Below are 27,846 nucleotides of genomic sequence, written 5' to 3'. Positions count from 1 at the left end.
GAATTTCTTTGTGAAATTCGGCGAAGCAGACAAATGGAATTTTTCATAGCTTCACTCATCTCTAATTCTCATGATAGGCCATCATCATCAGAATGGTGGTCTGATAGCTGGCACCCCTGCCTATCAGCTGTTTTGGGCAACCGCGGCGCTGGAAACTATACAGTGTTCAGAGCTGGAAGTAGAAGGCTCGATCCACTGTGTAGTTTCCAGGCGGGTGTCTCTTGGCTCTCGTTCACTTGATTCAGAGCTAAAGAGTCAAATTGTCAAAATCCACTTATTTGAACCTGCATAACAGGGATGTTTGAGCACTCAACATACAGCCCCCCATATCCCAGCTTCCTCTTATGAGAGGACTAGAGGAGATACAGTAAAACTGGTTGCCGCTGACTAGGCTAGTTCATTTACATACTCTTTTCCCATGGAGCATTGTCTGAAAAATAGGTCTCCATATACTACTTTGTCTAGGAGAAACAGACAGTACTCAGCAAGCAGTGTTTTTTTTTTACGGACGAATCCCAGAATATTTGCCAGGTAGAGGCCAGATCTCCACCGGACCAAATTATAGTCAATGGGGCCGGTGGGCAATCCGGTAACATCCAGCAATGCCAGATCCAGAGAGCGCAGGCAGACTGTTCTCTGCCGGAACTCTAAACGGCAGTGGGAAACAGCAATTTACTCTATAGCAGGGATGCTCAACCTGCGGCCCTCCAGTTTTTGCAAAACTACAACTCCCAGCATGCCCTAATAGCTGTAGGCTGTCCAGACATACTGGGAATTGCAGTTTTGCAACAGCTGGAAGGACACAGGTTGGGCATCCCTGCTCTATAGTGATGAGAGGCAAGAAACCCCTTGGTTTGCTGGTATGAGTTAATTTACATGCTGCTCCAGCTCTCTCCCTATCACAGCTCAGGGGGACGTGTTCTTTCTGCTGCAGCTTTCTCCCTATCACAGCTCAGGGGGACGTGTTCTTTCTGTTGCAGTTCTCTCCCTATCACAGCTCAGGGGGACGTGTTCTTTTTGTTGCAGTTCTCTCCCTATCACAGCTTAGGGGGCGTGTTCTTTCTGTTGCAGCTCTCTCCCTATCACAGCTCAGGGGGACGTGTTCTTTCTGCTGCAGCTCTCTCCCTATCACAGCTTAGGGGGGCGTGTTCTTTCTGCTGCAGCTCTCTCCCTATCACAGCTCAAGGGGGCGTGTTCTTTCTGTTGCAGTTCTCTCCCTATCACAGCTCAAGGGGGCGTGTTCTTTCTGTTGCAGTTCTCTCCCTCTCACAGCTCAGGGGGCGTGTTCTTTCTGTTGCAGTTCTCTCCCTCTCACAGCTCAGGGGGGCGGGGTGTTCTTTCTGCTGCAGCTCTCTCCCTTTAACTGTTACAGCTTTTAACAGTAGACACAACGGGTGACAGTTGAAGGATGGAGCTGAGCATGTGTGACCACCTCAGTAGATGGACAGAGAAATAAGGAAAAGAACAAAAAGATAGCGCTATACAGATATATTTTATTGAATAACTCAGTGGCTAAACTAAATATTCAATTATTAATTCATTTAACATGCAATTACAAAAAGTATTCAGATAAATATATTATTTCCCCTCAGGTTATGCCTGCCAAGTCTAGTCTTTATATTTTACCATATTAAAGTTCTGCACTGCCATATTGTCTGCATGAAGCATAAAAGAGCCATAAAAGCCAAAATAGTTGCACTTACTGCATCAATAATGACGGAGTCTGGTGTTCGGCCGGTGAATGTGTAGCCTAGTTTCCTGGCTCCTTTTACTAAAGCACTTTCATCTGCAGAACACAATTAGATTATATCAGACAATACAGAATACTCCACCAGTCTGCGGAAATGCTTTATATTGTGTCCAATAATATTCTAATTTTTAATTTAAAATATGGATATTAAAAACACACTGTTGATATCACCATATAAACCAACAGAACATGAGTGATGGGTATATAGGGCATCTGTCAGCAGATTTGTCCCTATGACACTGGCTGACCTGTTACATGTGCACTTGGCAGCTGAAGGCATCTGTGTTGGTCCCATGTTCATATGTGCCCGCATTGCTGAGAAAAATGAAGTTTTAATATATGCAAATGAGCCTCTAGGAGCAACGGGGGCGTTGTCATTACACCTTCAGGCTCAGCTCTCTCTGCAACTGCCGCACCCTCTGCACTTTGGTTGACAGGGCCAGGCAGTGGAAACATCATCACACCAGGAAATATCTAACTATTTGCAATTCTAATGTAATAACAATTCTGTAGCATCTATTGTTCTACATGTTCCTACATTGCTCAGTTATTGCTGGGTGTTACCAGTTGAGGATGTGGTCTCATACTGGGAGCACTGAAAGGATAGGGTCTGAGTGTGCAGGGATACACCCCCACCGGTAACACACCATTTCATATTTATTAATAAACTTCTAGTAGGAATAACTGAAGAAAGGCACAACATGACACTCACAGCTACCAACTGTCCCGAATTTGCCGAGACAGTCAACGCTGTCCTGGGTCAAAAATAGGCGGGGCTAACACAAACCTCACCCACAGGCGGGTGTTACTGAGCGGGTCCGGGGCGTTTCTGGGGGGGAGGCTTATATGCCACGATGTTGGTAAGTATGGATACTACATGAACAGCATCAAATGATTTAGCAAAACAGACACATATGGAGAGGCGACAGGTCCTCTTCTAAATCTGACCCAAAATCCTAATTAGTTTCCAGATGCCTGACACGCTCCAAAGTCATGCAAAGCTCAACTATACGGAAACCAGTGCGCTTCACAGTATTGATTAATGTAGAGGAAATACAATTTACAGGTGATGTGCTCATCCTATAGAGTTGTGCGAGAAATTGGCACAACGCTACTGAAGAGTCCATTCCTGCTGATGGAAATAAGACTCCCATTATTTTAGTGCAAAAATTGACAAATGGGCTCAACTGGCCACCTTCTGGTACCAGAAGATTGAAGGACAGGCAGAAAACAACCTGACTTGGGTATGTTTCCCACCCCTTGGGCCTGCTCCTAGTTCCAGAACGGGGCAACTCCTCCATTCTCCACTATGGCACTTACTAAAGTAGCTGAGCCAGCATTCAGCTATTTTTGGAAGTCCTAGCGTTGACTGGAGGGTGGCCACACACTTTTCTTTAATTTTTGTACCCTTACTGCAGACTGCTAGCAGTTCATTCATAACTTCTAGCAGGAATAATACAGGAATGGCACAACATACAGACATAAGAATAGATGCTCCAGAATTGTTATTACATGGGGAATACATGTAGCTATTAAAACAGACAGGTCAGGAGAGGAGACAGAGGTGTTGTCTAATGTATAAAAAACCCTCCCAGTGCCCAAAATGTGCTAAAATAATAAAAGATTGCATACTCCACGGTTACAGACTACAAACAAACTCTGTGCAGCCTGATTCTGGCGTCATACCCTAGTCCATTCCACCCATTCTTGCTACCATATACTTGTAGGGTAAAAATTGACTCCAGGATCGGACCACACACACAGTTTTTGTATTCTGTAGCCGTAAAGTCCCATAGGTCTGCATAGAAGCTGTGAACACATAGCAGCAGAATATTTTTAAGCATTGGATTATTTTTATTTAGGGAAGAGGGTGTTGCAAATGAGCTCTTAACCAGCTCTGCCTCTGATGCCACCAGGCAGCTATCCTATAAGTCAGGGATGCTCAACCTGTGGCCCTCCAGCTGTTGTAAAACTACAACTCCCATCATGGTCGGCTGTAGGCTGATAGCTGTAGGCTTTCCAGGCATGCTGGGAGTTGTAGTTTTGCAACAGCTGGAGGGCCGCACTCGAGCATCCCTGCTATAAGTCATTGTTCAGCTCTTTACATCAGAGCTTGTTAGGAGCTCACTTGCATCCCTTCTTCCCAGAATTCCAGAGGCGCATGCATGGCCTATAAGTCTCCTCACGCTGATTGAGGCGCTATCGGTAAGGAGAGGTAGTATCCCCCAAATCCTCACCTTTTATTTAAGACGCATTGAAACAATGAAAAAAATGTCTGAATTCTATTTGAGAAAAAAAGATTGGACCCTCATTTATCAGAAATTAACGGTAACAAATTGATATGTCATCAAAGCGTATGGTGGGTATTTCAGATTTTTTTTTTAAAATGCCATTTAGTGTACGTGTTTACATGCGCCAGTCTGGAGTGTATTTTTTTTATTGGTGGTTTAGAAAAAACTGCAGCAAGATATGTAGAAACAAAAAAACAAACAGGGCTGTATCTACCACTAGGCACTGGAGGTCCGGTACCTAGGGCAGCACTTGACAGGGGGCATAGAAATAGAAGAAAATAATAATATTTTCTTCCAACCCTCTTCCTAAGGCTACATGCACACGACTGTTGTGTGTTTTTATTGCGGTCCGCAAAACACGGATGGTGCCAGTGCGCATTCCGCAATTTGCGGAACGGCACGGACAGCCTTTAATATAACTGCCTATTCTTGTCCGCAAAGCGCGGACAAGAATAGGACATGTTATATTTTTTTGACGGGGCCATGGAACGGAGCAACGGATGCGGACAGCACACGGAGTGCTGTCCGCATCTTTTGCGGCCCCATTGAAGTGAATGGGTTCGCATCCGAGCCGCCAAAACTGCGGCTTGGATGCGGACCAAAACAACGGCCGTGTGCATAAGGCATTAGGGGGGCTCTGACAGTGATCACTCACCTGGGGAGGAGGCCTGATAGATTATTTTATCATCTTCTTTTTCTGGGACCACGGTGTGACACACAGCCAACAATGTAAGGAATTCCTTGATCACCAGGGCGGTAGGCTGAAATAAAATACAGCAGATAACTACTTGGTTTACATAGACAAAACAAATGGCAGCAATTACCGTATATTCACCTATATTAATAAGGTCGACCCATTATTAAATCTTTGGCAACCATGAGTAAAGCCTCATTCACACGTCAGTGATTCACGGACAGCACGCGTACCGAATCATTTCAATGTGTGTATTCACACATCTGTGTTTTAGCGCAGTCCGTGGGTCTGTGGTTTTAGCACGGATGCATGCTCTATTTTGTCCGTGTTCACAGATCCATCACGCCCTGTATAGTCCATGGGTCAGAGAAAAACATGTACGGTATGCAACACGGATCCCATCCGTGTTTTACAGACCATTAAGAGGAGATGCTCTGAAAATTTATTTTCAGCTGTGCAGTGTCCCTCGAACACGGATGGCACACAGACTGCAATACACGGACACACGGACGAAACAGGTGTGGAGAGAGGCTACCAAATGTATTTATTTTTTTGTGTAGGGGGCCTTACAGCGCGAAGTTGGGAGTGACACTGTTAGGCCGGGTGCAGGAGAATGCACATAAGATCCACATACTGTAAACATCCGTGCGGATTTCTGTACGTTTCTTCAGTATATCCGCCTCAAAATCAGAAATGTCTAATAGGAGTTTTTGAAGCAGATTTGACGCGTTTTTTTCATTGAAAAGGGTGAAATCCACAGCTAAAACCGCAAACATAATTGACATGGTGCAGATTTTAAAATCCATGCAGCAGGTCAATTTCCGCAAAGTGTACATGAGATTTGTGTAATCTCATACGCTATGCTGGTACTGTACTACGCTGCGGTTTTTCTGCATGGTAATACGGGACGGAAAAAATTCCCATATTCCGCAACGTGTGCAGGTGACCTTAGGCTACCTGCAAATGGGTGCGGGCTATCTGTGCAAATTTACATGCAGATTTCTGTGCGTTCCGGAACCAAATCCACACCAAAAGTCACGTGTTGCTGCACATCTCACCCTTGCATTGAAAAGGGTGAAATCCACAAAAAAGAATGGCAAAAAGAATTGACACGCCACGGAATTTCAAAATCCGTACAGCAGGTCAATTTCCAAATGGAGTGAACAAGCAAAGTGTACATGAGGTTTGCAAAACTCATATATGTTGCCGATACAGTGTTAGGCCTCATGCACACGGCCGTTGTTTTGGTCCGCATCTGAGCTACGAATTTGGCGGCTCAGACGCGGACCCATTCACTTCAATGGGGCCGCAAAAGATGCATCCGTTGCTCCGTTTCGTGGCCCCGCAAAAAAAAAATATATAACGTCCTATTCTTGTCCACGCTTTGCGGACAAGAATAGGCAGTTATATGTAAAGGCTGTCCGTTCCCATTCCGCAAATTGTGGAACGCGCACGGACGCCATCCGTGTTTTGCGGATCCGCGACTTGCGGACCACAAAAACACACCACGGTTGTGTGCATGCGGCCTTACGCTGTGTTTTTTCTGCACGAAAATCTGCGTGGAAAAAATGCACAGGATCCACGTTGATTTCACAAACCTCATGTACACTTTATTTTTTTGTTCCATGCAGAAATTGACCTGCCGTACAGAGATTGAAATCCGCAGCATGTCAATTCTTTCCGTGGTTCTTTTGTGTGGATTTTACCCTTTTCAACGCAAGGGTGAGATCAGCGGCAAAACGGCATCAAATACGCACCAAAAACCGCAAGTAACATATGTGGTTTTAGGGCAGATTTGGTGTGGAAATGCACAGAAATGACATGACCTGTACATGACCAGGTAATGTATGTATCAATGAATGTTTCTGTTCACTGACAGCAAGCTTGTGAGAAACTTTTTATGACACACTGAGGGTCATTTATTAAGACTGACGGTCTTTTTAGTTTCTTTTACCTCAACGTTCCTGCCATAAGATTAGCCTAATTTATAATGGGGGGGGGGGGGGGGGGTGCCTCGTCATAAATTAGGCGCATCTTTGGTAGTCCGTGCGCTTGCCGGTAAATCAGGGGCTGGGAGTCGTTTTTCCAGCAGCTTTTACACTTTTTTTTTACTCCCTTGACACTCCTATGTGTATGACAACAATATATATATATTTTTTTTAAATCGCAAAATAGAGGTAGTGGGATCATTTTACACCGAAAAGAGATGTAAAATATTTAGTAAATGACCCCCATTGAATAAACGATATTTACATGAAACCAGAAAACCCATTAAATGACAAAAACACCCCAGTCATGTAGGGGTTAATGGGCACACAGTAGCCGTAGCCCTGCCAAAAAGCAATAGTCTTTAAAATTCGTAGAAAAAAAATAAAAGAAATCCGAAAAAATAAGTAAAATAAAATATTGGTTAATAGCGCTAACTAATAGTGACAGCTCTGAACGCTCAGCCTGAAGGAGCCAAGCGTCTGTAATACCGAGGAGAGTTCTGCTTCTCCCCACTGCTCTTACCACAAAAACGCCAGAAAGACATAAAAATGTGAAAAAGCTAAAAATAACAGGAGGAAATCTCATGACACATGCTGCGACAGTCCCAGAGCTGTCAGTACATCATATCACATTCCATTTTATAGACATCAGACACCTCAGAGGGACACAGAGCCCCGCCAGCAGCATGTACCCGTCACGTGTAACCCCGTAGATCTCCTCAGCCTAAAATGCCGTTATAACTCTGTAGGTGTCACTCAGATAAGAGCGGCCATTTAATCACAGGCATCATAAATCACCTGGTGTCACCTGTCACTCATAACTTTCATCTTTCTCCCTCAGAGGTATCTGCTCTTATGTTGCCTTGTTCATGGCGGACTGCAGGGCCTATGTGTACTATTTAGTAACTTTTTATATTACTCCATGAAATAACAATGCAGGAGTAGCTTTTCTTAGAATGCTCTGTTCCTCTGTTACTCTTCCTGGAAATGTCAAAATAAATTAACACCTGGGTCTTCCCAAATGCAATGGCAACCATTGTGCAGTGACCCACTGGGTCACTGCTAACTGAACAAACAGGGTGTATTGTATGTAAAGTAAAATGTTCCTTGTGTTTCTATTGCTTTATTCCATACTGTTCTACTGCTTGGATTCACTGTAAGGGCTCATGTGCGCGACCGTTGTTCTCGTCCCCACCCGATCCACATTTATTGTGGGTCGGTGTTCTGTCCGCATCCGTAAGTCCGTTCTGCGGCACGCGCAAAAAAGAGAACATGTCCTATTCTTGTCTGCATTACGGACAAGGATAGGACTGTTCTACAGACGGAAGGCGTTCCATTCTACAAAATGCGGAATGCACACGGCCGGTATCTGTGTTTTGTGGCTACGGCCGTGTGCATGAGCCCTAAGGCCGAATGAAAGGGTTAAGTCCGGTAGCTTAGCTGCTGTGTCCAGGAAGGGGCCGGCCTCAACCCCTGGGCTTGACTCTTTCCTGTGTAGTTAGTCTGAGTTGAATGAAGAGCAGCTCTTAGCATCTGTAGCCATAGACCACATTTGGGCCAAGCCAGGAGGCATCCCAGAGAAGGACTGTAGACCAGTATCTAAAGGGAACCTGTCACATTGAACATGGAATCTGAGCTGAAGGTAGCATGTTATAGAGCAGGAGGAGCTGAGCAGATTGCTTTATTCAGTTAACCTTCTGCTCATTCTGAGCTTTGAAGTCCAGGAAGCGGTCCTATCAGTGATTGACAGGTCTCTCTGTATACACAGTCAGAGAGGGCAGGCTGTCAATCACTGATAGGACCGCCTCCCAGACTTCAAAGCCCAGAATGAGCAGGAATCTAAATGAATTATACACAAGTTTTACTGAATCTTTTCCTACAAAACTATATATCCATCTGCTCAGCTCCTCCTGCTCATTTTCATGGTGACAGGTTCTCTTTAAGAAGACTGAGCAGCCATAAAAGAGTAGTGGGGAATCTGTGAAGGTAACTCCTGAGGCTGTTGGACAGCACTTGACTAGGTATTGTAAAGGCCTTGGCCCCCTAGTCATACAAAACCATAGCGCTTGTCCAGGTCTAAAGGCTTCCGGCCTCTGTTCATATCCCTGCCACTTGAGAGAGAGTCTGTGCCGCTGAAGGAAACGCAGACAGAGTCGTGAACTTGTGACGCACCCCTCATCTGGAATGGAGCATATACAGTAGTACAGTTTATTTCGAAGTGCTTCTCTGCAGGGAGCTCCTGGGGTTAACCCATTTCCTCAACCTCAGGAACTGTTAGAACTGGTCAAGAGCTCTACTTCTTTTTACATGTGGAGTTGCACTATATAACGCCGTAAAGGCTCTCAGTTCTACCGTTTTTCACGTTCAGTACAAGTCTCCTGTTATCATGGCGCGGTGTGGGTGGCAATCTCCACACCGAACACAGGAGGGAAGGGAAAAGATAGTAGGCCTGGAAACTATGGAAAGGGGAAAGGTCACCACCTAGTGAATCCCTAAACCGAGCCCTGACTACTATCAGTATGAACAGACCTCGATGGTAGGAATGTTCATATGCAGGAACCTAGAACCCTATCTGACCCTAAAGGGCCCTAGAAATAGTGTCAGGACAAAAGATGACCTGTTCCTTCGCAGCTGAAGGAACAGGAGACTCCCTCAGGCCTAATACCAAAAGATAGGGGAATACAACAAACAAGAAATAGGAAAAAGACACTTAACTCCGAAGTACGCGGACGAGCAGAAACTCACTGGAGAACCAAACACCAGAACTTCCACAACCAGAAAGGAGCTATCTACCACACAACATGATGGGTGAAACCAAACTAAATAGAGGAGTTGGAATGACCACTTAAGCTACACCTGAGACAAGAGGTGTGGTCATAACCAGCTACAACACAGAAACAAGTGAAACCAAAGAGGCTGTCAGATCACATCACGTGCAGCCAGTCTCTTAGATCTTCTGACCCCTGTTATGGGAGAGACCGTGACACCTGTCTTTGCACTTCACCACCAGCAACACCAAGGTCACCCCTCCTTCCATCATGCAGCCAGGGTGTGCCCCGGGGGAATATCAACATTAGGTACACCCCAATTCACTGTGCATGGCCCAGGGAATGCAGGAGCAGGACAACCCCCACCATGAGTACTACCACCATTCGCCACAACTACCATTCCCGTCCTCTCTCCTCAATTGGACTGACCGGTTCAGAATGTGTAGGGGCACACCCTGTTGACAAGAGAAATGGAAATGCCTGGTAGCCAATTTATTCAAATATTTCAAGGAGGAATAACACAATACAGAATTCTGTGACAAAAGTGCTCCAGAATTGCCATTTCATGAAGAATGAAATTCTGCCAGCGGCTTATCTCCCTGCAAACAAAAAGATTGGGCAGTTGAAATCCTATGTGCTGAATCCTTATTTTTCCTGAAATGAGCAGTCAGGTTACAGTCGGGAGTCGCCATACACACAAGATGGTCAGCTGAACCTGCCCAGATTGGATCTAATTGGATCTAATATGTATGGCCAGCTTAAGACAATTTTGACACTTTTCGCCATCCTCGCCTCTTTTTTGAAAAGGGTCGAGGCAAGAATGGGGAAGGGGGCATGGCCCGCCACTGCGACAAATTTATCTTCATTCATGCCCGTTTTCTAGCGTAAATGAATTCAGAAATCTATGGCTGCTAAGAGCTAATTAGGCGCATCCTCCAGCAGCGCAGGGTGTATCCAGTCAGGCGCAGAAAGCGCCAGTCTTGATACAACTCCCCCATGGTATTGTGGGCATGCTCTGTGACCTTTGCAGAGGTCATTGTGGGGGAGGGAGGTGGCCATCTATGACAGCTATGCATGGTGTGATCCTAAGGCTGGTTTCACACGGGCGTTGCGGATTGGGTCCGGATGCGTTCAGAGTGCGTTCAGTGAAACTCGCAGTATTTTGCAAGCAAGTTCAGTCAGTTTTGTCTGCGGTTGCGTTTAGTTGTTCAGTTTTTTCCGCGCGGGTGCAATGCGTTTTGATGCGTTTTTCACGCGCGTGATAAAAAACGGAATGTTTACAAACAATATCTCTTAGCAACCATGCGTGAAAATCGCATCGCACCCGCACTTGCTTGCGGATGCAATGCGTTTTTCACGCAGCCCCATTCACTTCTATGGGGCCAGGGCTGCGTGAAAAACGCAGAATATAGAACATGCTGCGATTTTCACGCAACGCAGAACTGATGCGTGAAAAACAACGCTCATGTACATAGACCTATTGAAATGAATGGGTCAGGATTCAGTGCGGGTGCAATGTGTTCACGTCACGCATTGAACCCGCGCGGAAAACTCGCTCGTGTGAAAGGGACCTAAGGCCCCTTTCACACGGGCGAGTATTCCGCGCAGATGCGATGTGTGAGGTGAACGCATTGCACCCGCACTGAATACCGACCCATTCATTTCTATGGGGCTGTTCAGATGAGCGGTGATTTTCACGCATCACTTATGCGTTGCGTGAAAATCGCAGCATGCTCTATATTCTGCGTTTTTCACGCAACGCAGGCCCCATAGAAGTGAATGGGGTTGCGTGAAAATCGCAAGCATCCGCAAGCAAGTGCGGATGCGGTGCGATTTTCACGCATGGTTGCTAGGAGACGATCGGGATGGAGACCCGATCATTATTATTTTCCCTTATAACATGAAAATAATAGCATTCTGAATACAGAATGCATAGTAAAACAGCGCTGGAGGGGTTAAAAAAATAAATCAATCATTTAACTCACCTTAATCCACTTGATCGCGTAGCCCGGCATCTGCTTCTGTCCCCTTTACTGAATAGGACCTGTGGTGAGCATTAATTATAGTTCAAGGACCTGTGATGACGTCACTCCGGTGAATCACCATGGTAAAAGATCATGTGACGTACCATGTGATGACCGGAGTGGCGTCATCACAGGTCCTTGAACTATAATTAATGCTCACCACAGGTCCTATTCAGTAAAATTCTTTTTTTTTTTTTAACCCCTCCAGCGCTGTTTTACTATGCATTCTGTATTCAGAATGCTATTATTTTCCCTTATAACCATGTTATAAGGGAAAATAATACAATCTACAGAACACCGATCCCAAGCCCGAACTTCTGTGAAGAAGTTCGGGTTTGGGTACCAAACACACGCGATTTTTCTCACGCGAGTGCAAAACGCATTACAATGTTTTGCACTCGTGCAGAAAAATCGCGGGTGTTCCCGCAACGCACCCGCACATTTTCCCGCAATGCCGTGTGAAAGGGGCCTAAGTTATCTAGATATACAGGTGTTACCTTTCATTGTAATCCTGCCTGTGATGATAATGAAACAGCTGCTGAAAAGTGATCTTCAGGAACTATGACCTTACTATGAGGCTTGGTGGCCAAAGGGAAACACAGTAGGATTTTAGGAATTTTTACATATAAATAGTGACATGGAACATTAATAAAAACTCTGAAAATTCTTTAAAAAATAAGTTCAATATAAAAAATGTATTTAAATTATAGGTCATTTTCTGATGACACATTCCCTTTGAAGAGGTCTGAAAAAAAAATTTTTTTAGAAGAGTTCCACGCAACGGTAAACCGATGGTCTCGTGGTTGGGACCCACATGGATCAACTGCATTCTAAGAGGAAATTAGGGTTCCGTTGCAGCACCACCACCACGAAAAAATAGAGCCGTACAAAGTGCCCACTGAAAACCAAGGGCTATTCGTGTTATGCTCAAATGTGCCGAGTCCCCTCATTTTTAGGGTATTTGTTTTTGTAACCCAGACAACAAATTTATTCTGGCTATAGACAGATCCCACTAATTTCAGTCACACCTACTGATCAGTAAAGGGGCAGCCCAAGTGACCCCTGACATTCTGCACTGGGTGGGGGAGGATTGAGCAGGTTTGATTTCAGCATGCCTATTCATTTGCATACTTTTCAACGGTCCTGATACTGGCAAAGCAATCCTATGAACCAGTAATGTAAACCCCTTCCAAAGGTGGGAGTTTTGTGGGCATCCCCAGCATTTTTGGGTGGCTTAAAGGGGTTGTCCAGGATCAGAAAAACATGGCAGCTTTCCTGTGCATGGGTTGTGTCTGGTAGTGCAGCTCGCCTGCATTGGAGTCAATACTGCATATTTATGTATTCCCTTCTATCAATGGGCCTTACATGTGTTAATACTTACACTTTCCCCTTCGATGTTTTGGAATAGCTTTGGGTCATCAAAGTCACAAGATTCGCTTGTTGTTGGCAGCTGGCTGAAGACAAAATACGACATCACAGTTATTTCTATAAAGGGTTAAACATCACAGGAACGTATCGTCTGTAAGTATAAAGGTTCTAAGGCACTTACGTTGAGAAAACTACTATGTATATCTATCATTCAGCCAAACTGGACCACCTTTATGACGTGGTGGCAATGTGGGCATTGCCACTAACGGAGGGCACCTCATATTCCAGCCACCACGTATAGAGCAGCCATTGAATTTGAGACCGCATAAGGGCTCGTTCACACGACCGTGTGAAGCCCGTGCCCATGCTGTGGACTGCAAATTGCGGTCCGCAATTCACGGGCACCGACCGTGGCCCAGCCTCATGGGGATCGTGGACCCATTCACTTGAATGGGTCCGCGATCCCTCCGTTCCGCAAAAAGATAGAGCAAGCTCTATCTTTTTGCGGTGCGGAAGCACGGAACAGAACCTCAGAAAGCACTCCGTAGTGCTTCTGTAGTGCTTCCATAATGTTCCGTTCCGCACCTCCGATTTTGCGGACCCATTGAAATTAATGGGTCCGCATCCGTGATGCGGAATGGCCACGGAACGGGCCCCGTGCATTGCGGATCCGCAAATGCAGTCCGCAATACGGGCACAGGCTTCACACGGTCGTGTGAACGAGCCCTTAAATAGAGAAGTGCAGAGGGAGCTGCAGGAGCCAATGCACTGACTGTGGGGCTAAGTGTCAGAAGATGGCACTCGTCTGAAGAATGAGGGGTATTTGGGGAAGGGTCAGTTTAGGGAACATAATCACTCACAGGAGGTCCTCGAACAGCTGATTTGCAGGGGTCTGACTCCCTGATATTTATTACCTATCCTGAGGATAGACCATCAATATGAAAATCGCACAGAGCCCCTTGTACATGGATACGAGTGACAGAGAATGATAAGGGAACAAAATAAAGCAGATGACAATGTTTTCAACAGAGAAGTGTCCAAGACCTTACACAGCCTAAAAGGATATATTCACCTTTGAAATCATGTTTAGTGTTTTAATCAAAAAAGAAAAAGAAGAAAGAACAATTTAGACAATTTTCATTAAAAAACCTCTTACAGTTTTGCATGTCCTTCGCCTATGTAGACCTATATAGCTCCATGGTTTCAGACTATAATAACACCCTGTGTAGTATGATCTTGCAGACCTACTGCCTTCCATCTGTCTCCTACTTCTTGCTAGTGTTTGGTTTGTAGGATCAGACAACACAAGGTAAGTTTGTAGTCTGTTACCATGGAGACACAGAGAAATTGTAGACATAAAATAGTAGGACTGTCACTGGGACTTCTATCGTGTGTGAAATGTGCCCTGTGAATTGTGTGCTCCCAGTGTCTATTTAGGGTTAATGGTTCCCTGAGTTTGTTTCATTATCAGGTGGTCTGTCTCCAGGAGGGTGCTTGCTCTCCTGACCTGTGTCTTTGTTAGTCTTCACTGATTTTTGTGGTCAGCCTGGTTATTGATTAATGTCTTTATGTCCTGATCTGTATGTGAATGGCATGCTCCCTGTATCCCTTTCTGCATGGGTTCCAGGCATGTTTGCATCTCTGTCTGTAAACACCATGCTCCCTGCAACCTATCTACATGGGTTCCAGGCTACGATACCATGTTTCTCTATTGCAATGTGTTCATGTGCTGTCTGTTAAGGCCATGCTTCCGGTTCCGCATGGGTTCCATGCATGTTTGCATCTCTGTCTGTAAACACCATGCTCCCTGTACCCTATCCACATGGGTTCCAGGCTACGATACCATGTTTCTCTATTGCAATGTGTTCATGTGCTGTCTGTTAAGGCCATGCTTCCGGTTCCGCATGGGTTCCATGCATGTTTTTATGTCTGTCTGAGAATGCCAAGCTCTCTGTTCCGCATGGGGCTTGCTTGTATTTGTCTGATTATGTTCTGATCTGTCTATGTTCACCATGCTCCATGTATCCTGATTTGCATGGGTTCCTGACTATGTGTCTCTGTCTGTGATCCTGTATCCTGGTCTTGTGTCTGAACTGTGTTCTATATTGTATGCCTGGATTGCTGGTGCCTTGCACCAGTGTCTGTTTCCTTGCAGGTCAGCTGCCAAGTGTACCGGGACCATCCCAGGAGGTAGCAGTCCGGTTCCACCCCCTTGTGGCGAAGACCAGATACCTGTATAGGCGTTAGGGCTCATGCACACAAGTGTACTGGCTTAGTGCCCGTATTGCGGACTTGAATGGGTTCGCAATCAGTAAGATACAACCAAAGATAGGACATCACCTGTCTTTTGCGGAGCGGAAGCACGGACCGGAAGCCCATAGAAGCACTACGAAGCACCTCTGTGTGCATTCAGGTCTGTGCCTCTGCACCGCAAAAAGATAGACATGTTCTATCTTTGGCCGTATGTTGCGGATCCCGGACCTATTCAAGTCAGTGTACATAGCCTGTGCTCGTGCATTGTGGGACACTATTTGCTGTCTGCAGCACGGGCACTGAGCCATTACACTCGGGTGCATGAGCCCTTAAATGGTGGAAACCAGGGGGGCACTGGAATAATGCCCTTAGGGTTTGGTCCAAAGTCAAACCGGTCACTTGGCACAGTGGTTACACTTCTGCCACTGATTCGTACAGCTTGCTCAGCTATAAAACCTGCTGTCCTTCTTAGTTGTGGTTCCTTCCTGGCCTGGTTTATTTTGATTGCTTGTGTCTGGTACTTTTTGTTTAACCCCTTCCCAACCAGCGCCATACTAGTATGGCACTGGCCGGGTCTTTAAAGATGGCGTCTGCTCCTAAGTCTATGAGAGTCTATAAGAATAGCAATCTAACGATTGCTTGTTATAGTTCCCCAAGTTTAAAAAAAAATAAAGTTTTAAAAAATAAAATTGTAAAAAAAAAATATATAACAGTTCAAATCCCCCCCCTTTCTCCAAAATAAAAAAAAAAAACGAAAAAATAAAAAAATACATCTCATGGGTATTGCCCCATGCTATACAAAAATGTGCAATACAGCAAATGGCGAAACAAAAAAAATAACTTCCAAATGCCTGATTTGCCGTTTTTTGGTCGCTCCATTTCCAACAATTTTTTTTATAAAAAGTGATCAAAAAGTCGTACACACCCCAGAAGGGAATCAATGAAAAGTACAGATCGCACCGCAAAAAATGAACGCTCACACAGCTCCATACACATAATTACAAAAAAGTTTTAGGGGTCAGAATATGGCGACAAAAAAATAAAAGGTTTCCAAGGTTTTTATTATTTTCAGTATCAAAACGCAAAAAAAAAAAAAACTATACAATGGTATTGCTGGATTAGTACTGACCTGTAGAATGAAACTAACTGGTCAGTTTATCGCACATTGAACGTCGTAAATAAAAAACCTGTAACTGTGTCCAAATTTCTTTTTTTTTTTCAAATTCCACCACATATGGAATTTTTTTTCTGCTTCCCACTACATCGTATGCAATATTAAATGGTGGCGTTGGAAAGTACAACTTGTCCCACAAAAAAACAAGCCCTCATACGGCTATGTGAACGGAAAAATCAAAAAGTTATGGCTCTGGGAAGGCAGGGAGTGCAAAACAACAACAAAAAACGGAAAAACCTCCGGGGTAGAAAGGTGAATAAACCATTCGTTTTTGGCTCTCTGGATCTTTGTCTGTGTTGTGTACATTTGTGATATGTTGAGGGGTTTTCCGGACCCCGACACATGACAAGGACTATTTGTAAAGTTGCTTATTTATAAAACAAAGTTCATCACCAAGGTGGATATAACCTTTTTATGGCCAACTGAAAGATTACCGAAGTCCAATGACTGATACTACTCCAAAGACTGGCCTTCCTTGTAACTACTTTAGCAACATCATAGAATATTCTGAGGTAAACATCAAATACACAACATAAAAATACATAATACATGACAATCACAGTCTACACACATCTAATTAATGGGCACTCACTGGGGGAGAGTTACAAAAACTAGTGCAGGAAGAGTGTGTTAACCAATCAGGTCATTTTTGTCCAGTCTTCCTAATAAATTTAAATTTAATTACAATCTGATTGGTTGTTATAAACCACACCTCTTTTCATGTGCACTTTTTTTGTATATAATTCTTCCTACTTCTTAAAGGAACTCTACACTTTAATAAAATGATGGTCAGTAGACAGGAATGGCAATAATTAAAAGGGGTTATCCAATACGATAAACTGCCCCCCCCCCATGTGCCGGGCCCCTCACAAGGAATATACTTACCCCGGCCCTGCACCGTTCCTGGTCCTCGCACCGCCGCAGTTGCTTTTCCCCGTGCGTGAACGAAAACATCCGGTGTCGGGGGGAGCAGGCGGTGACGGGAATGAGCCTCGCTAGCGTCCTCTGCGATGCTAGGGAGGCTTGTCCCCGTCCCCGCCTGCCATTGGCTGCTCGCCCCTGACGCTGGATGTTTTCATCCGCGCACGGGGAGAAGAAGCAACGGCGGTGCGGGGACCAGGAGCGGTGCAGGGAGCGGGGTAAGTATATTCCCTGTGAGGGGCCTGGCACATGGGGGGGGGGCAGTTTATAATATTGGATAACCTCTTTAAACCGTTATATACACACTGCCTGGATTTTGTCTCACGATGTGGCGATGAGAAGGCATAGAGACAGAATTGGGGGGAAGGGCATATAAAAAGTTGCACAACTCCTGCCGTTAGGACACCATGGTATTAAAACGTAGGGCCCCTTCCATTATGGCTACTGATGCGACCCAGGTCAAACACTGTTTCACAGGCTGAATCTCTGCCTTTTATATCTTACTGCATTCTTTTAGAAATCCTTCCATATTTTAAAGAGGGGTGCAATTTTCTATATTTCAAAGAAAAAGAAAAACATGCCGTCACTTTTGTCCAAAAATGATAGGAAATGTCAACAATCACGTCTAAACTTAGGGCTCATGCACACATATGTATTTTCTTTTCATGTCCGTTTCCGTTTTTTTTGCGGCCCATATGCAGAACCATACATTTCAATGGGTCTGCAAAAAAAAACAACTGAAGTTAGTCCGTGTGCATACAATTTCTGTATGTCCGTTCCACAAAAAAATAGAACATGTCCTATTGTGGCATTACGGACAAGGATAGGACTGTTCTATTAGGGGCCAGCTGCAAAATACAGAATGCACATGGACGTCATCCATATTTTTTTGTGGATCCGTGTTTTGCGGACCGTAAAATACATACGGTCGTGTGCATGAGCCCTTAATCTACAATATCTGGAGAGTTTTGCAAGTGAATCTGCCCTGTTTTTAGAAACAGGTCTTGTAGAGGATCTGTCATCTCCGTCTATTTTAGTAAATGCTTGTATCCCCCATGACATAATAATTCTGGAGCACCTTTACTCAAAACTCTGCCTTGTGTCGCTCCTCTGTTATTTCTCCTGGAAATTCATGAATAAACTGACAAGTAGGCACTGTGTCCCTTCATAGTCCGCAAAACAGACAAGAATAGGACATATTCTATTTTTTTTTTGCGGGGCCACGAAACGGAGCAACAGATGCGGACAGCACACTGTGTGCTGTCCGCATCTTTTGCGGTTCCATTAAAGTGAATGGGTCCACACCAGAGCTTCAAAAAATCCGGCTCAGATGGGGACCAAAACAACGGCCGTGTGAATGTAGCCTAAGGCCTTTTTCACACGGCCGTAGTGCTCCCATGGCCGTATTGCAGGCCGCATACGGCGGTTCCGCAATACACGGGGCACCAACCAGTCTGCATCATGGATGCGGACCCATTCACTTGAATGGGTCCGCAAATCCAGAGATGCGGTGCGGAACGGAAGCATGGAACGGAACCCCACGGAAGCACTACGGAGTTGTTCTATCTTTTTGCGGAACGGACGGATCACAGCCGTCCGGGCCGCCGCATGGACAATACCCGTGCATTGGGGACCGCAAATTGCAGTCCCCAATGCACAGAATGGAACCAATACGTCCGTGTGAAAGGGGCCTAAGAGTATGGCCTGATGCAATTCCTGATGCAGTTTTGGAAGCCAAAATCAGGAGTGGATCATAAATAAGGATGAATATGAATTCTCCTCTTTTTTGAATTCATTCCTGATTATTGGCTTCCAAACCTGCATCAGGAAACCTGACTAAGTGGCCGTATCCTAACTCTATGTTGTGTCATTCCTTTAGGCCTTGCGGGTGCAATGAGTTTTACACGCGCGCGATAAAAAACTGAATGTGGTACCCGGACCCGAACTTCTTCACTGAAGTTCAGGTTTGGGTTCAAGGTTGTGTAGATGTAATTATTTTCCCTTATAACATGGTTATAAGGGAAAATAATAGCATTCTTTAATACAGAATGCTTAGTAGAAGGTCAATTGAGGGTTAAAAAATAAAAAATAAATTAACTCACCTCCTTCAATTGATCGCGTAGCTGCCGGTCTCTTGTTCTTTCTTCAGGACCTGTCAAAGGACCTGTGGTGATGTCACTGAGCTCATCACATGGTCCATCACAACGGTGATGGGCCATGTGATTGGACCATGTGATGTGACCTCACCACAGGTCCTTTAGCCGGCAGCTCATGATTAAAGAAGTAAGAAGAGATCAGCAACTACGCGATCAAGAGGAGGAGGTGAGTTAATTTTTTATTTTTATTTTTTAACCCTCAATTGACCTTATACTAAGCATTCTGTATTAAAGAATGCTATTATTTTCCCTTATAACCATGTTATAAGGGAAAATATTACAGTGAATAGACTGTCATCTTAGCAACCATGCGTGAAAATCCCACCGCATCCGCACTTGTTTGCGGATGCTTGTGATTTTCACGCAGCCCCATTCTCTTCTATGGGGCCTGCGTTGTGTGATAAACGCACAATATAGAGCATGCAGCGATTTTACGCAACGCACAAGTGATGCGTGAAAATCACTGCTCATGTGCACAGCCCCATAGAAATGAATGGGTCCGGATTCAGTGCGGGTGCAATGCGTTCACCTCACACATTGCACCTGCGCGGAAATCTCGCCCGTGTGAAAGGGGTCTTAAAGGTCCAGCTATTACCATTTGTGGGTGTGTTCCTGCAAAGTCTGACATTCTCCAATCAGTGCTATGACTCCTCCCAGCTGTTAACACCCAGATGGATCTTTAACACAGACTGCTGGCAATTCATTCATAACCGTCTAGTAGAAATACTAGAGGAATGGTACAACATAGAGTTACAGTCAGGTACATAAATATTGGGACAGCGACACAATTCTAACATTTTTGGCTCTATACACCACCACAATGGATTTGAAATGAAACGAACAAGATGTGCTTTACCTGCAGACTGTCAGCTTTAATTTGAGGGTATTTACATCCAAATCAGGTGAACGGTGTAGGAATTACAACAGTTTGCATATGTGCTTCCCACTTGCTAAGGGACCAAAAGTAATGGGATAGAATCATAATCATACTTTCACTTTTTAATACTTGGTTGCAAATCCTTTGCAGTCAATTACAGCCTGAAGTCTGGAACGCATAGACATCACCAGAGGCTGGGTTTCATCCCTGGTGATGCTCTGCCAGGCCTCTACTGCAACTGTCTTCAGTTCCTGCTTGTTCTTGGGGCATTTTCCCTTCAGTTTTGTCTTCATCAAGTGAAATGCATGCTCAATCGGATTCAGGTCAGGTGATTGACTTGGCCATTGCATAACATTCCACTTCTTTTCCTTAGAAAACTCTTTGGTTGCTTTTGCAGTATGCTTTGGGTCATTGTCCATCTGCACTGTGAAGCGCCGTCCAATGAGTTCTGAAGCATTTGGCTAAATATGAGCAGATAATATTGCCCGAAACACTTCAGAATTCATCCTGCTGCTTTTGTCAGCAGTCACATCATCAATAAATACAAGAGAACCAGTTCCATTGGCAGCCATACATGCCCACGCCATGACACTACCACCACCACCATGCTTCACTGATGAGGTGGTATGCTTAGGATCATGAGCAGTTCCTTTCCTTCTCCATTCTCTTCTCTTCCCATCACTCTGGTACAAGTTGATCTTGGTCTCATCTGTCCACTGTTCCAGAACTGTGAAGGCTATTTTAGATGTCATTTGGCAAACTCTAATCTGGCCTTCCTGTTTTTGAGGCTCACCAATGGTTTACATCTTGTGGTGAACCCTCTGTATTCACTCTGGTGAAGTCTTCTCTTGATTGTTGACTTTGACACACATACACCTACCTCCTGGAGAGTGTTCTTGATCTGGCCAACTGTTGTAAAGGGTGTTTTCTTCACCAGGGAAAGAATTCTTCGCTCATCCACCACAGTTGTTTTCCGTGGTCTTCCGGGTCTTTTGGTATTGCTGAGCTCACCGGTGCGTTCCTTCTTTTTAAGAATGTTCTAAACAGTTGTTTTGGCCACGCCTAATGTTTTTGCTATCTCTCTGATGGGTTTGTTTTGTTTTTTCAGCCTAATGATGGCTTGCTTCACTGATAGTGACAGCTCTTTGGATCTCATCTTGAGAGTTGACAGCAACAGATTCAAAATGCAGATAGCACACTGGAAATGAACTCTGGACCTTTTATCTGCGCATTGTAATTGGGATAATGAGGGAATAACACACACATGGCCGTGGAACAGCTGAGAAGCCAATTGTCCCATTACATTTGGTCCATTAACAACTGGGAGGCACATATGCAAACTGTTGTAATTCCTACACCGTTCACCTGATTTGGATATAAATACCCTCAAATTAAAGCTGACAGTGTGCAGGTAAAGCACATCTTGTTAGTTTCATTTCAAATCCATTGTGGTGGTGTATAGAGCCAAAAATGTTAGAATTGTGTCAGTGTCCCAATATTTATGGACCTGACTGTATGTGTAAAAATGCTTTATAATTGTCGGTACATGGAGAATGCAAGCATTTACTAAAACAAATATTTCAAGAGAGGTGACAGATGATGAGGCATTAGGACACAAACGCCCGAACGTTCAGCCAAAGCATTAAATTGCTGGAGAGGGATTTGCCTAAAACGAATTAGTATGTGGGAACCTTTAAATAAACCTAAAAGAAGACAAACACCTCATCAGTGGACATCATTGGGGTCTCTCCATGATGACTTTCCCCTGCATCTGGCCATGGAGAATAACGTATACACACAGTATGTCAATGAGGAGAGAGGAAGTCAAACACGCTGCTCTGCGAAGCCTCGAGTGGATTGAGAGACTGCTAAGAAATACTACACAGTATAAACCTTTCAGCTTTGAAAGAAGAAGCCTTGGCACGGGCTAAATGGAATATTTGCAGCCAAATTCTGCTAACTATGGGCCTGCTGACCACTAATGACAGTGTGGCCAATGTTCAGAACCAGGAGAATTTGCCAGGAACGGCTCTGTGTTAAGCATTAATGAGCAGATCTTACGCGTTTCACGATTACATAAGCACTAGTAAATGGCCAGCGGCAACAGTTAGAAGAATTCTGCCATTTTTTTCCCCATAGATTATTTTTCATGTAGTGCAGTGATAAAAGCTGGCACTTACATAGGAAGCATAATTACCAAACAAAAAATTCAATGAGACTTTAAGGCAGTTTACGTTTTTCCCAGTTCTTCTCAAGGCAGGTCCTTGTATAACCAGGCCAGAAACAGGGAGTGTCCTTCTGCCAGGAGTCCTACAAGACGCCCCTCTGTTATACACTCTGGCATTGGATTAAGGGGTAAAATAATTGTGTGAGAAGAATAAATACCAAGATGAAAGCAGTCCTGCTATGCAAACACATCAAATAGTCAGAGCTTCGGGGGTCTAGCAAAGTGGCTCATTGGAAACGGAAGAAACGAGGTTGTCCAACGGCGGGATTTTCAGTCCAATTATGAAATTATGACAAAGGATCACGTTCGCCCTCAGAAGTCTTCATAGGACTGGCAAGCAGTTCCTGTAGACTAAAACCGTACAACAGGGATCTGCAACCTGGGGTTCTTCCCAGATGGCTTTTTTTTTACCCTTGAGTTGCATTTTTTGGGTCACTCGCAGTATGCTCTGGGTCTTTTTCCCTCCTTGTCTGGAGTTTTTCTCCCAAAGACATCCACTGTCTTTTTTTTCCTGCTTGAAAATATGCATGTTCCAGCATGTGTTGTATTTTTATTGCATTTTTTTTTGTTTTGTAGTAAAAATGTATTTTCGCCCTACCTCTCTACAGAGAAAATGATATTACAGAGGAGTGCAGTCTTTCTGTATTTTCTACATTATTATGGGCAAAAAGGCTACAAAAACTCTGAGCAAGTCAGGTATTTTTTAGGCTTTTTTTGGCACCAAAGAATGCAGCACACAAAGCTGTGTGTGGGAACCCTCTTATAGTGGATGGAGCTTTATTTTTCTGATACAGAGCTCCAAATCACCTACATAAACATAGATTTAAAGAGGCGTTCCTAGGGAAAACATGCTACAACAAAATGGGACTACTGCTGGTCTAAGCTGCCCTTCTTTTCCGAGATTCACATGCTGGGAATGCCAGGAAAGGTCTGCTCAGTCTTTTACCGTCAGAGGCTAACTGTAGCCACCACTAGAGGGAGCTTAGGAGCTTACTGTATACTGCTTATAGATTGTACTCAATACATCCACAGCCTTCTGTGAGCTCTTAAGGTCCCCCTAGTGGTGGCTGCAGGTACCCAGCATATTATCTGTAAAAATACATGCTTATGTAGGGGATTTGGAGCTCCGTCTCAGGAAAACAAAACTCAGACCATTAAAAAGATATATTAAGAAAGGAATCTGCAGAGGAATTTGTACTTAAACAAAGGATCTAGATTTTATTTAAGTTCGTATCATAAATCAATTATGCCTGAATTATACCCGATAGCTACAGAGTCTGTGTATTAGCAAATGAAATTAAACAAAATTACCTGAAATCTTCAGAGGAGCGCTCTCTCTCAAATTCTGGGAAGTGTCTTCCAGTTATGTGAAAACAAGAAAAAAGGTAAAAACACACAAAGAAACGTTTCATACATCATTTTCAATAAATTGCTTTAATCAGAAATCTGATCATTCAGAATTTTCTAATAATTCATGTGACCAGAAGCAGTACAATCAATTTTTGCTGGACATACATTCCTCAACATTGAAATTGCAACACCAAGAAGGAAAAGTTGTGAAATTATGGAAATCTCAGGATCGATAGACATGTTAATGATATGCAAATGATAAAAAATGGAAGCAAAATATTCAAAACATCTCGATTTACTCAGTATAGTGTATGAGCGCCACAAGCAGAAATAGACACAATTACACGTCTTGGCATACTATCTGTGAGGTTATTAATGGTTGTCTTTGAGGAATATTCTTCCATGCTGTATGCACTTGGGCACGCAGATCATCAAGATCCACTGCTGGCATCTCCCTTTGCAATTGCCGACTACATTTAGTAGCACAAGCCGGGCATTGTCCTGTTGAAAAATAGCTCCTGGGACACTTTCAAGAAATGGCCATACCACTGGTTTTACAACTAAATCAATGTAATGTCGAGCTGTCAGTGTACCTGTGTACGGCTACTGTAAATTATGCCACACCTTACACCGTGTAGATGAGTTTTTGAAAATCCTATCTACTTATCTGGTAGCGTTTTATGCTGCAGGCTACATACACTTTTACACCATAAAGCACTAGACAGAGTAGATGCAGCCCAGGCATCCTGGCGAGCCTCCCATAACTGAAAGGAGCAGATTGTTTAAAGAAAAGGTGTCGCCAACATTTTTTCTAACAGTTAATAACAGATAGCAGCACAGACCTTTTTTCTAATCTGTTTTTATTTTCAGATTTTTTTTTTTATTCTCTTCGATGAACATGATTATGGGGCGGCCATCTTGCCTGAGCTGTTCTTAACAGCATTTAGAAAATTGCTTTACGGCAGCCCCATGGCCCATAGACACAATGGTCAGGAGGGGACCTCACTGACTTCTATGGGAGAGTGTTCTAGGCCGCTCTGTGACCTGTGCAGAGGTGATTGTACAAGGAAAGATAAGCTCTGACAATCATCTATTGTGAATGGTGGATCCTGTCTTATCTATACACAAGGTCAGTGATGACTCCCATACACCCCCCAGCTCTGGATTGGTGGAGCTAGGACAGAGCCCAGTGACGTCACTGGCTGTGTGGCTTGGCTATGTGTGAGCCGGGCTCACCGAGCAGTCATCTTACACTGTGAGGAGCATGGCAGCTTCCAACAGTGGCAGCCAGTGGCCAGGGACCTTGTCAGACTTTCTGGAAAAAATATCGGCTATGCTGGTGGAATATCGGCCAGGTGTAAACCCTACTTGAGATGTGATGACCAGTTTTACAAAATGGATCACTATGCACCATTCTTCTAATCAGACGCTCCGTCCATGCATATGTTCGCCTCTGTGTACCTCTTGCTGTCTTTCGAGTTTGTCGTTGTTCACTCAACCACCAGGCCACTGAACAGAGCTGACATCTCGGACTAGGCGCGTAGAATGATAAACCAAGCTCTCTCAGTCCAAGCATTCTGTCCCTCACAGTTTGTGACAAGTGGCGATAATAACTGGCACTTTGATGAACAGGAGACATTGCACATGACTTGATCCGATTTTTAAAGGTTTATGGTGGCAAAAAAAGTTTCCTTTCAATATGTCATTTATGCCCCTCCCACATACCACAGATTGGAGCTAGGTGCTTGAAAAGTTGATCATTTGCAGATCTTAGCAACGCCTGCTACTTATAGCTCGTCCTTCTTGGTGTTTCAATTTCAATGTTGATGAGTGTATTTAGCAAGGCAAGTGGTGTGACAGTGCGATCTTCATGTCAGGCAACCAAAGTCGACATGCAGCCCTAACCTAAGGCCTCTTGCACACGACTGTATGTATTTTGCAGTCCGCAAAAAACGGATCCGCAAAAAATAGGGATGACATCCGTGTGCATTCCGTATTTTGCGGAACGGAACAGCTGGCCCCTAATAGACCAGTCCTCTCCTTGTACGTAATGCGGACAATAATAGGACATGTTTTTTTGCGCAACGGAAATACGGAAACTGAATGCACACGGAGTACCTTCAATTTTTTGCGGACCCATTGAAATGATTGGTTCCGTATACGGTCCGCTAAAAAAACGGAATGTAAGAGGAATGAAAATATGTTTGTGTGCAAGAGGCCTAACTGGCACCAAGTGATAGTATATATTTGGGATGATTTATTTCACTGCCAGAATACTTTTTCATACTAAAAGCACTATAATAACTGACCACATCACCACAGATCTTCATACAGTTTCATGGGATATTTGGTGCATCTTAAAGTAAAAATTAAACTTTCCATCTAATTTTATTTTCATTGCTCCAATGCATCAAAAATTAAGCAATAAAAATCTTACATATATGCATATATTAACTTATCGTTTGATCCTGCAATCACTTTCACTGCCATCTGTTTTCTAAGGGCTCACGCACACAAACTTATTTTTTGGCCTCATGCACACGACCGTTCTGTTTTTTTGCGGTCCGCAATTTACGGAACGGGCGGCCCATTGAAGAAATTACTATTCTTGTACGCAAAACGGACAAGAATAGGACATGCTATATTTTTTTTTGCGGGGCCACGGAACGGAACAACGGTTGCGGATCTTTTGCGGCCCCTTTGAAGTGAATGGGTCTGCACCCGAGCCGCAAAAAATGCGGACCACAACAACGGTCGTGTGCATGAGGCCTTTGTCTGTGTCCGTTCAGGGTCATGTGACAGTATTGTGTGCTGACACTTACCCATAGGTGTTACCACCAATGCTGCATTTCTTAAAGTGCATTACATTGCAAGTTAATGTTCCGGTTTTGTCTGAGAACAAATACTTAACCTACAGAAGCAAGAAGAAATTGATCAGATAATGTAAAAATCTGTTATAATTTGAGAAATCTAGAATCTAAATCCTGCACTGGCTGCATGCAACTAGGGAAGGAAATTTTAAAAATTGTAATCGTAAAATGTTAAGTTGCAACTGTTTGGATACATATCTGGACCATCTTAAACTGGGAATAATCGTCTTTGTCAGTCAGTGGGGGGCTTTCTGGTTGCATCCATCCCATTGCAGTTATTCTCTCTGGTTACCCCTCAGACTCTAAAAAAATCTCTTTTTATATCCTGCACTGATGAGAACTAATAGGGTGGAAATATTTGTACATTTTGTTAATGACAAATGACAATTGCCATACTGCTTTTCCGCCAGTTGATGGCAGCACTTTCCCTTGCCATTTTTACAGTGACTATGGACTGCATTTCCATTTGGACTATGTCGATTCATATATTTCGACACATGTAACACCCCAGAGTGAGGTTACCACTCCTGCACCCGGCTACTGTCTGAATTGCACTAACAAAACGTCATCTTATGTATTTCTGTCCAGGTCCTATACACTGTGCATTCCTAATCTGTTTGCAACTGTTATGTTCATGTAAGGCTACTTTCACACTGGCGTTTTGGCTTTCCGTTTGTGAGATCCGTTCAGGGCTCTCACAAGCGGCCCAAAACGGATCAGTTCAGCCCCAATGCATTCTGAATGGAAAAGGATCCGCTCAGAATGCATCAGTTTGGCTCCGTTCCGCTCTGGAGGCAGACACCAAAACACAGCTTGCAGTGTTTTCGTGTCCGCCTGACGATGCGGAGACAAACGGTTCCGCCCTGACTTACTATGTAAGTCAATGGGGACAGATCCGTTTTTCACTGACACAATATGGTGCAAGTGAAAACGGATCCGTCCCCCATTGACTTTCAATGTAAGTCAGGACGGATCCGTTTTGACTTAGACTTTTTTTTAAAGAATAATGCAAACGGATCCGTTCTGAATGGATACAGGCGTTTGCATTATCGGTGCGGATCCGTCTGTGCAGATACAAGACGGATCCGCACCGAACGCAGGTGTGAAAGTAGCCTAATGTGCCTGGTTCACCAGC

The 27,846-nt window shown here is 44.2% G+C and overlaps 1 protein-coding gene across 1 annotated transcript in view; it reads right to left on the bottom strand.

Moving 5' to 3' along the window:
- ATP8A2 (ATPase phospholipid transporting 8A2) overlaps positions 1–27,846 on the bottom strand; it is a 728,462-nt gene that overhangs the window by 591,100 nt on the left and 109,516 nt on the right. Inside the window, exons 13-17 of the mRNA XM_040422449.1 lie at positions 26,664–26,752; positions 23,803–23,847; positions 12,897–12,969; positions 4,697–4,802; positions 1,704–1,786 (exon numbers count right to left, since the gene is read on the bottom strand). Of these exons, the coding sequence (XP_040278383.1) occupies positions 1,704–1,786; positions 4,697–4,802; positions 12,897–12,969; positions 23,803–23,847; positions 26,664–26,752 (396 nt within the window). The remainder of the gene's footprint in view (positions 1–1,703; positions 1,787–4,696; positions 4,803–12,896; positions 12,970–23,802; positions 23,848–26,663; positions 26,753–27,846) is intronic.

The sequence above is a fragment of the Bufo bufo genome, chromosome 3, assembly GCF_905171765.1.
Source record: "Bufo bufo chromosome 3, aBufBuf1.1, whole genome shotgun sequence".
NCBI classification, from domain to species: Eukaryota; Metazoa; Chordata; class Amphibia; order Anura; family Bufonidae; genus Bufo; species Bufo bufo.
This window is presented reverse-complemented; position numbering and strand designations above follow the sequence as displayed.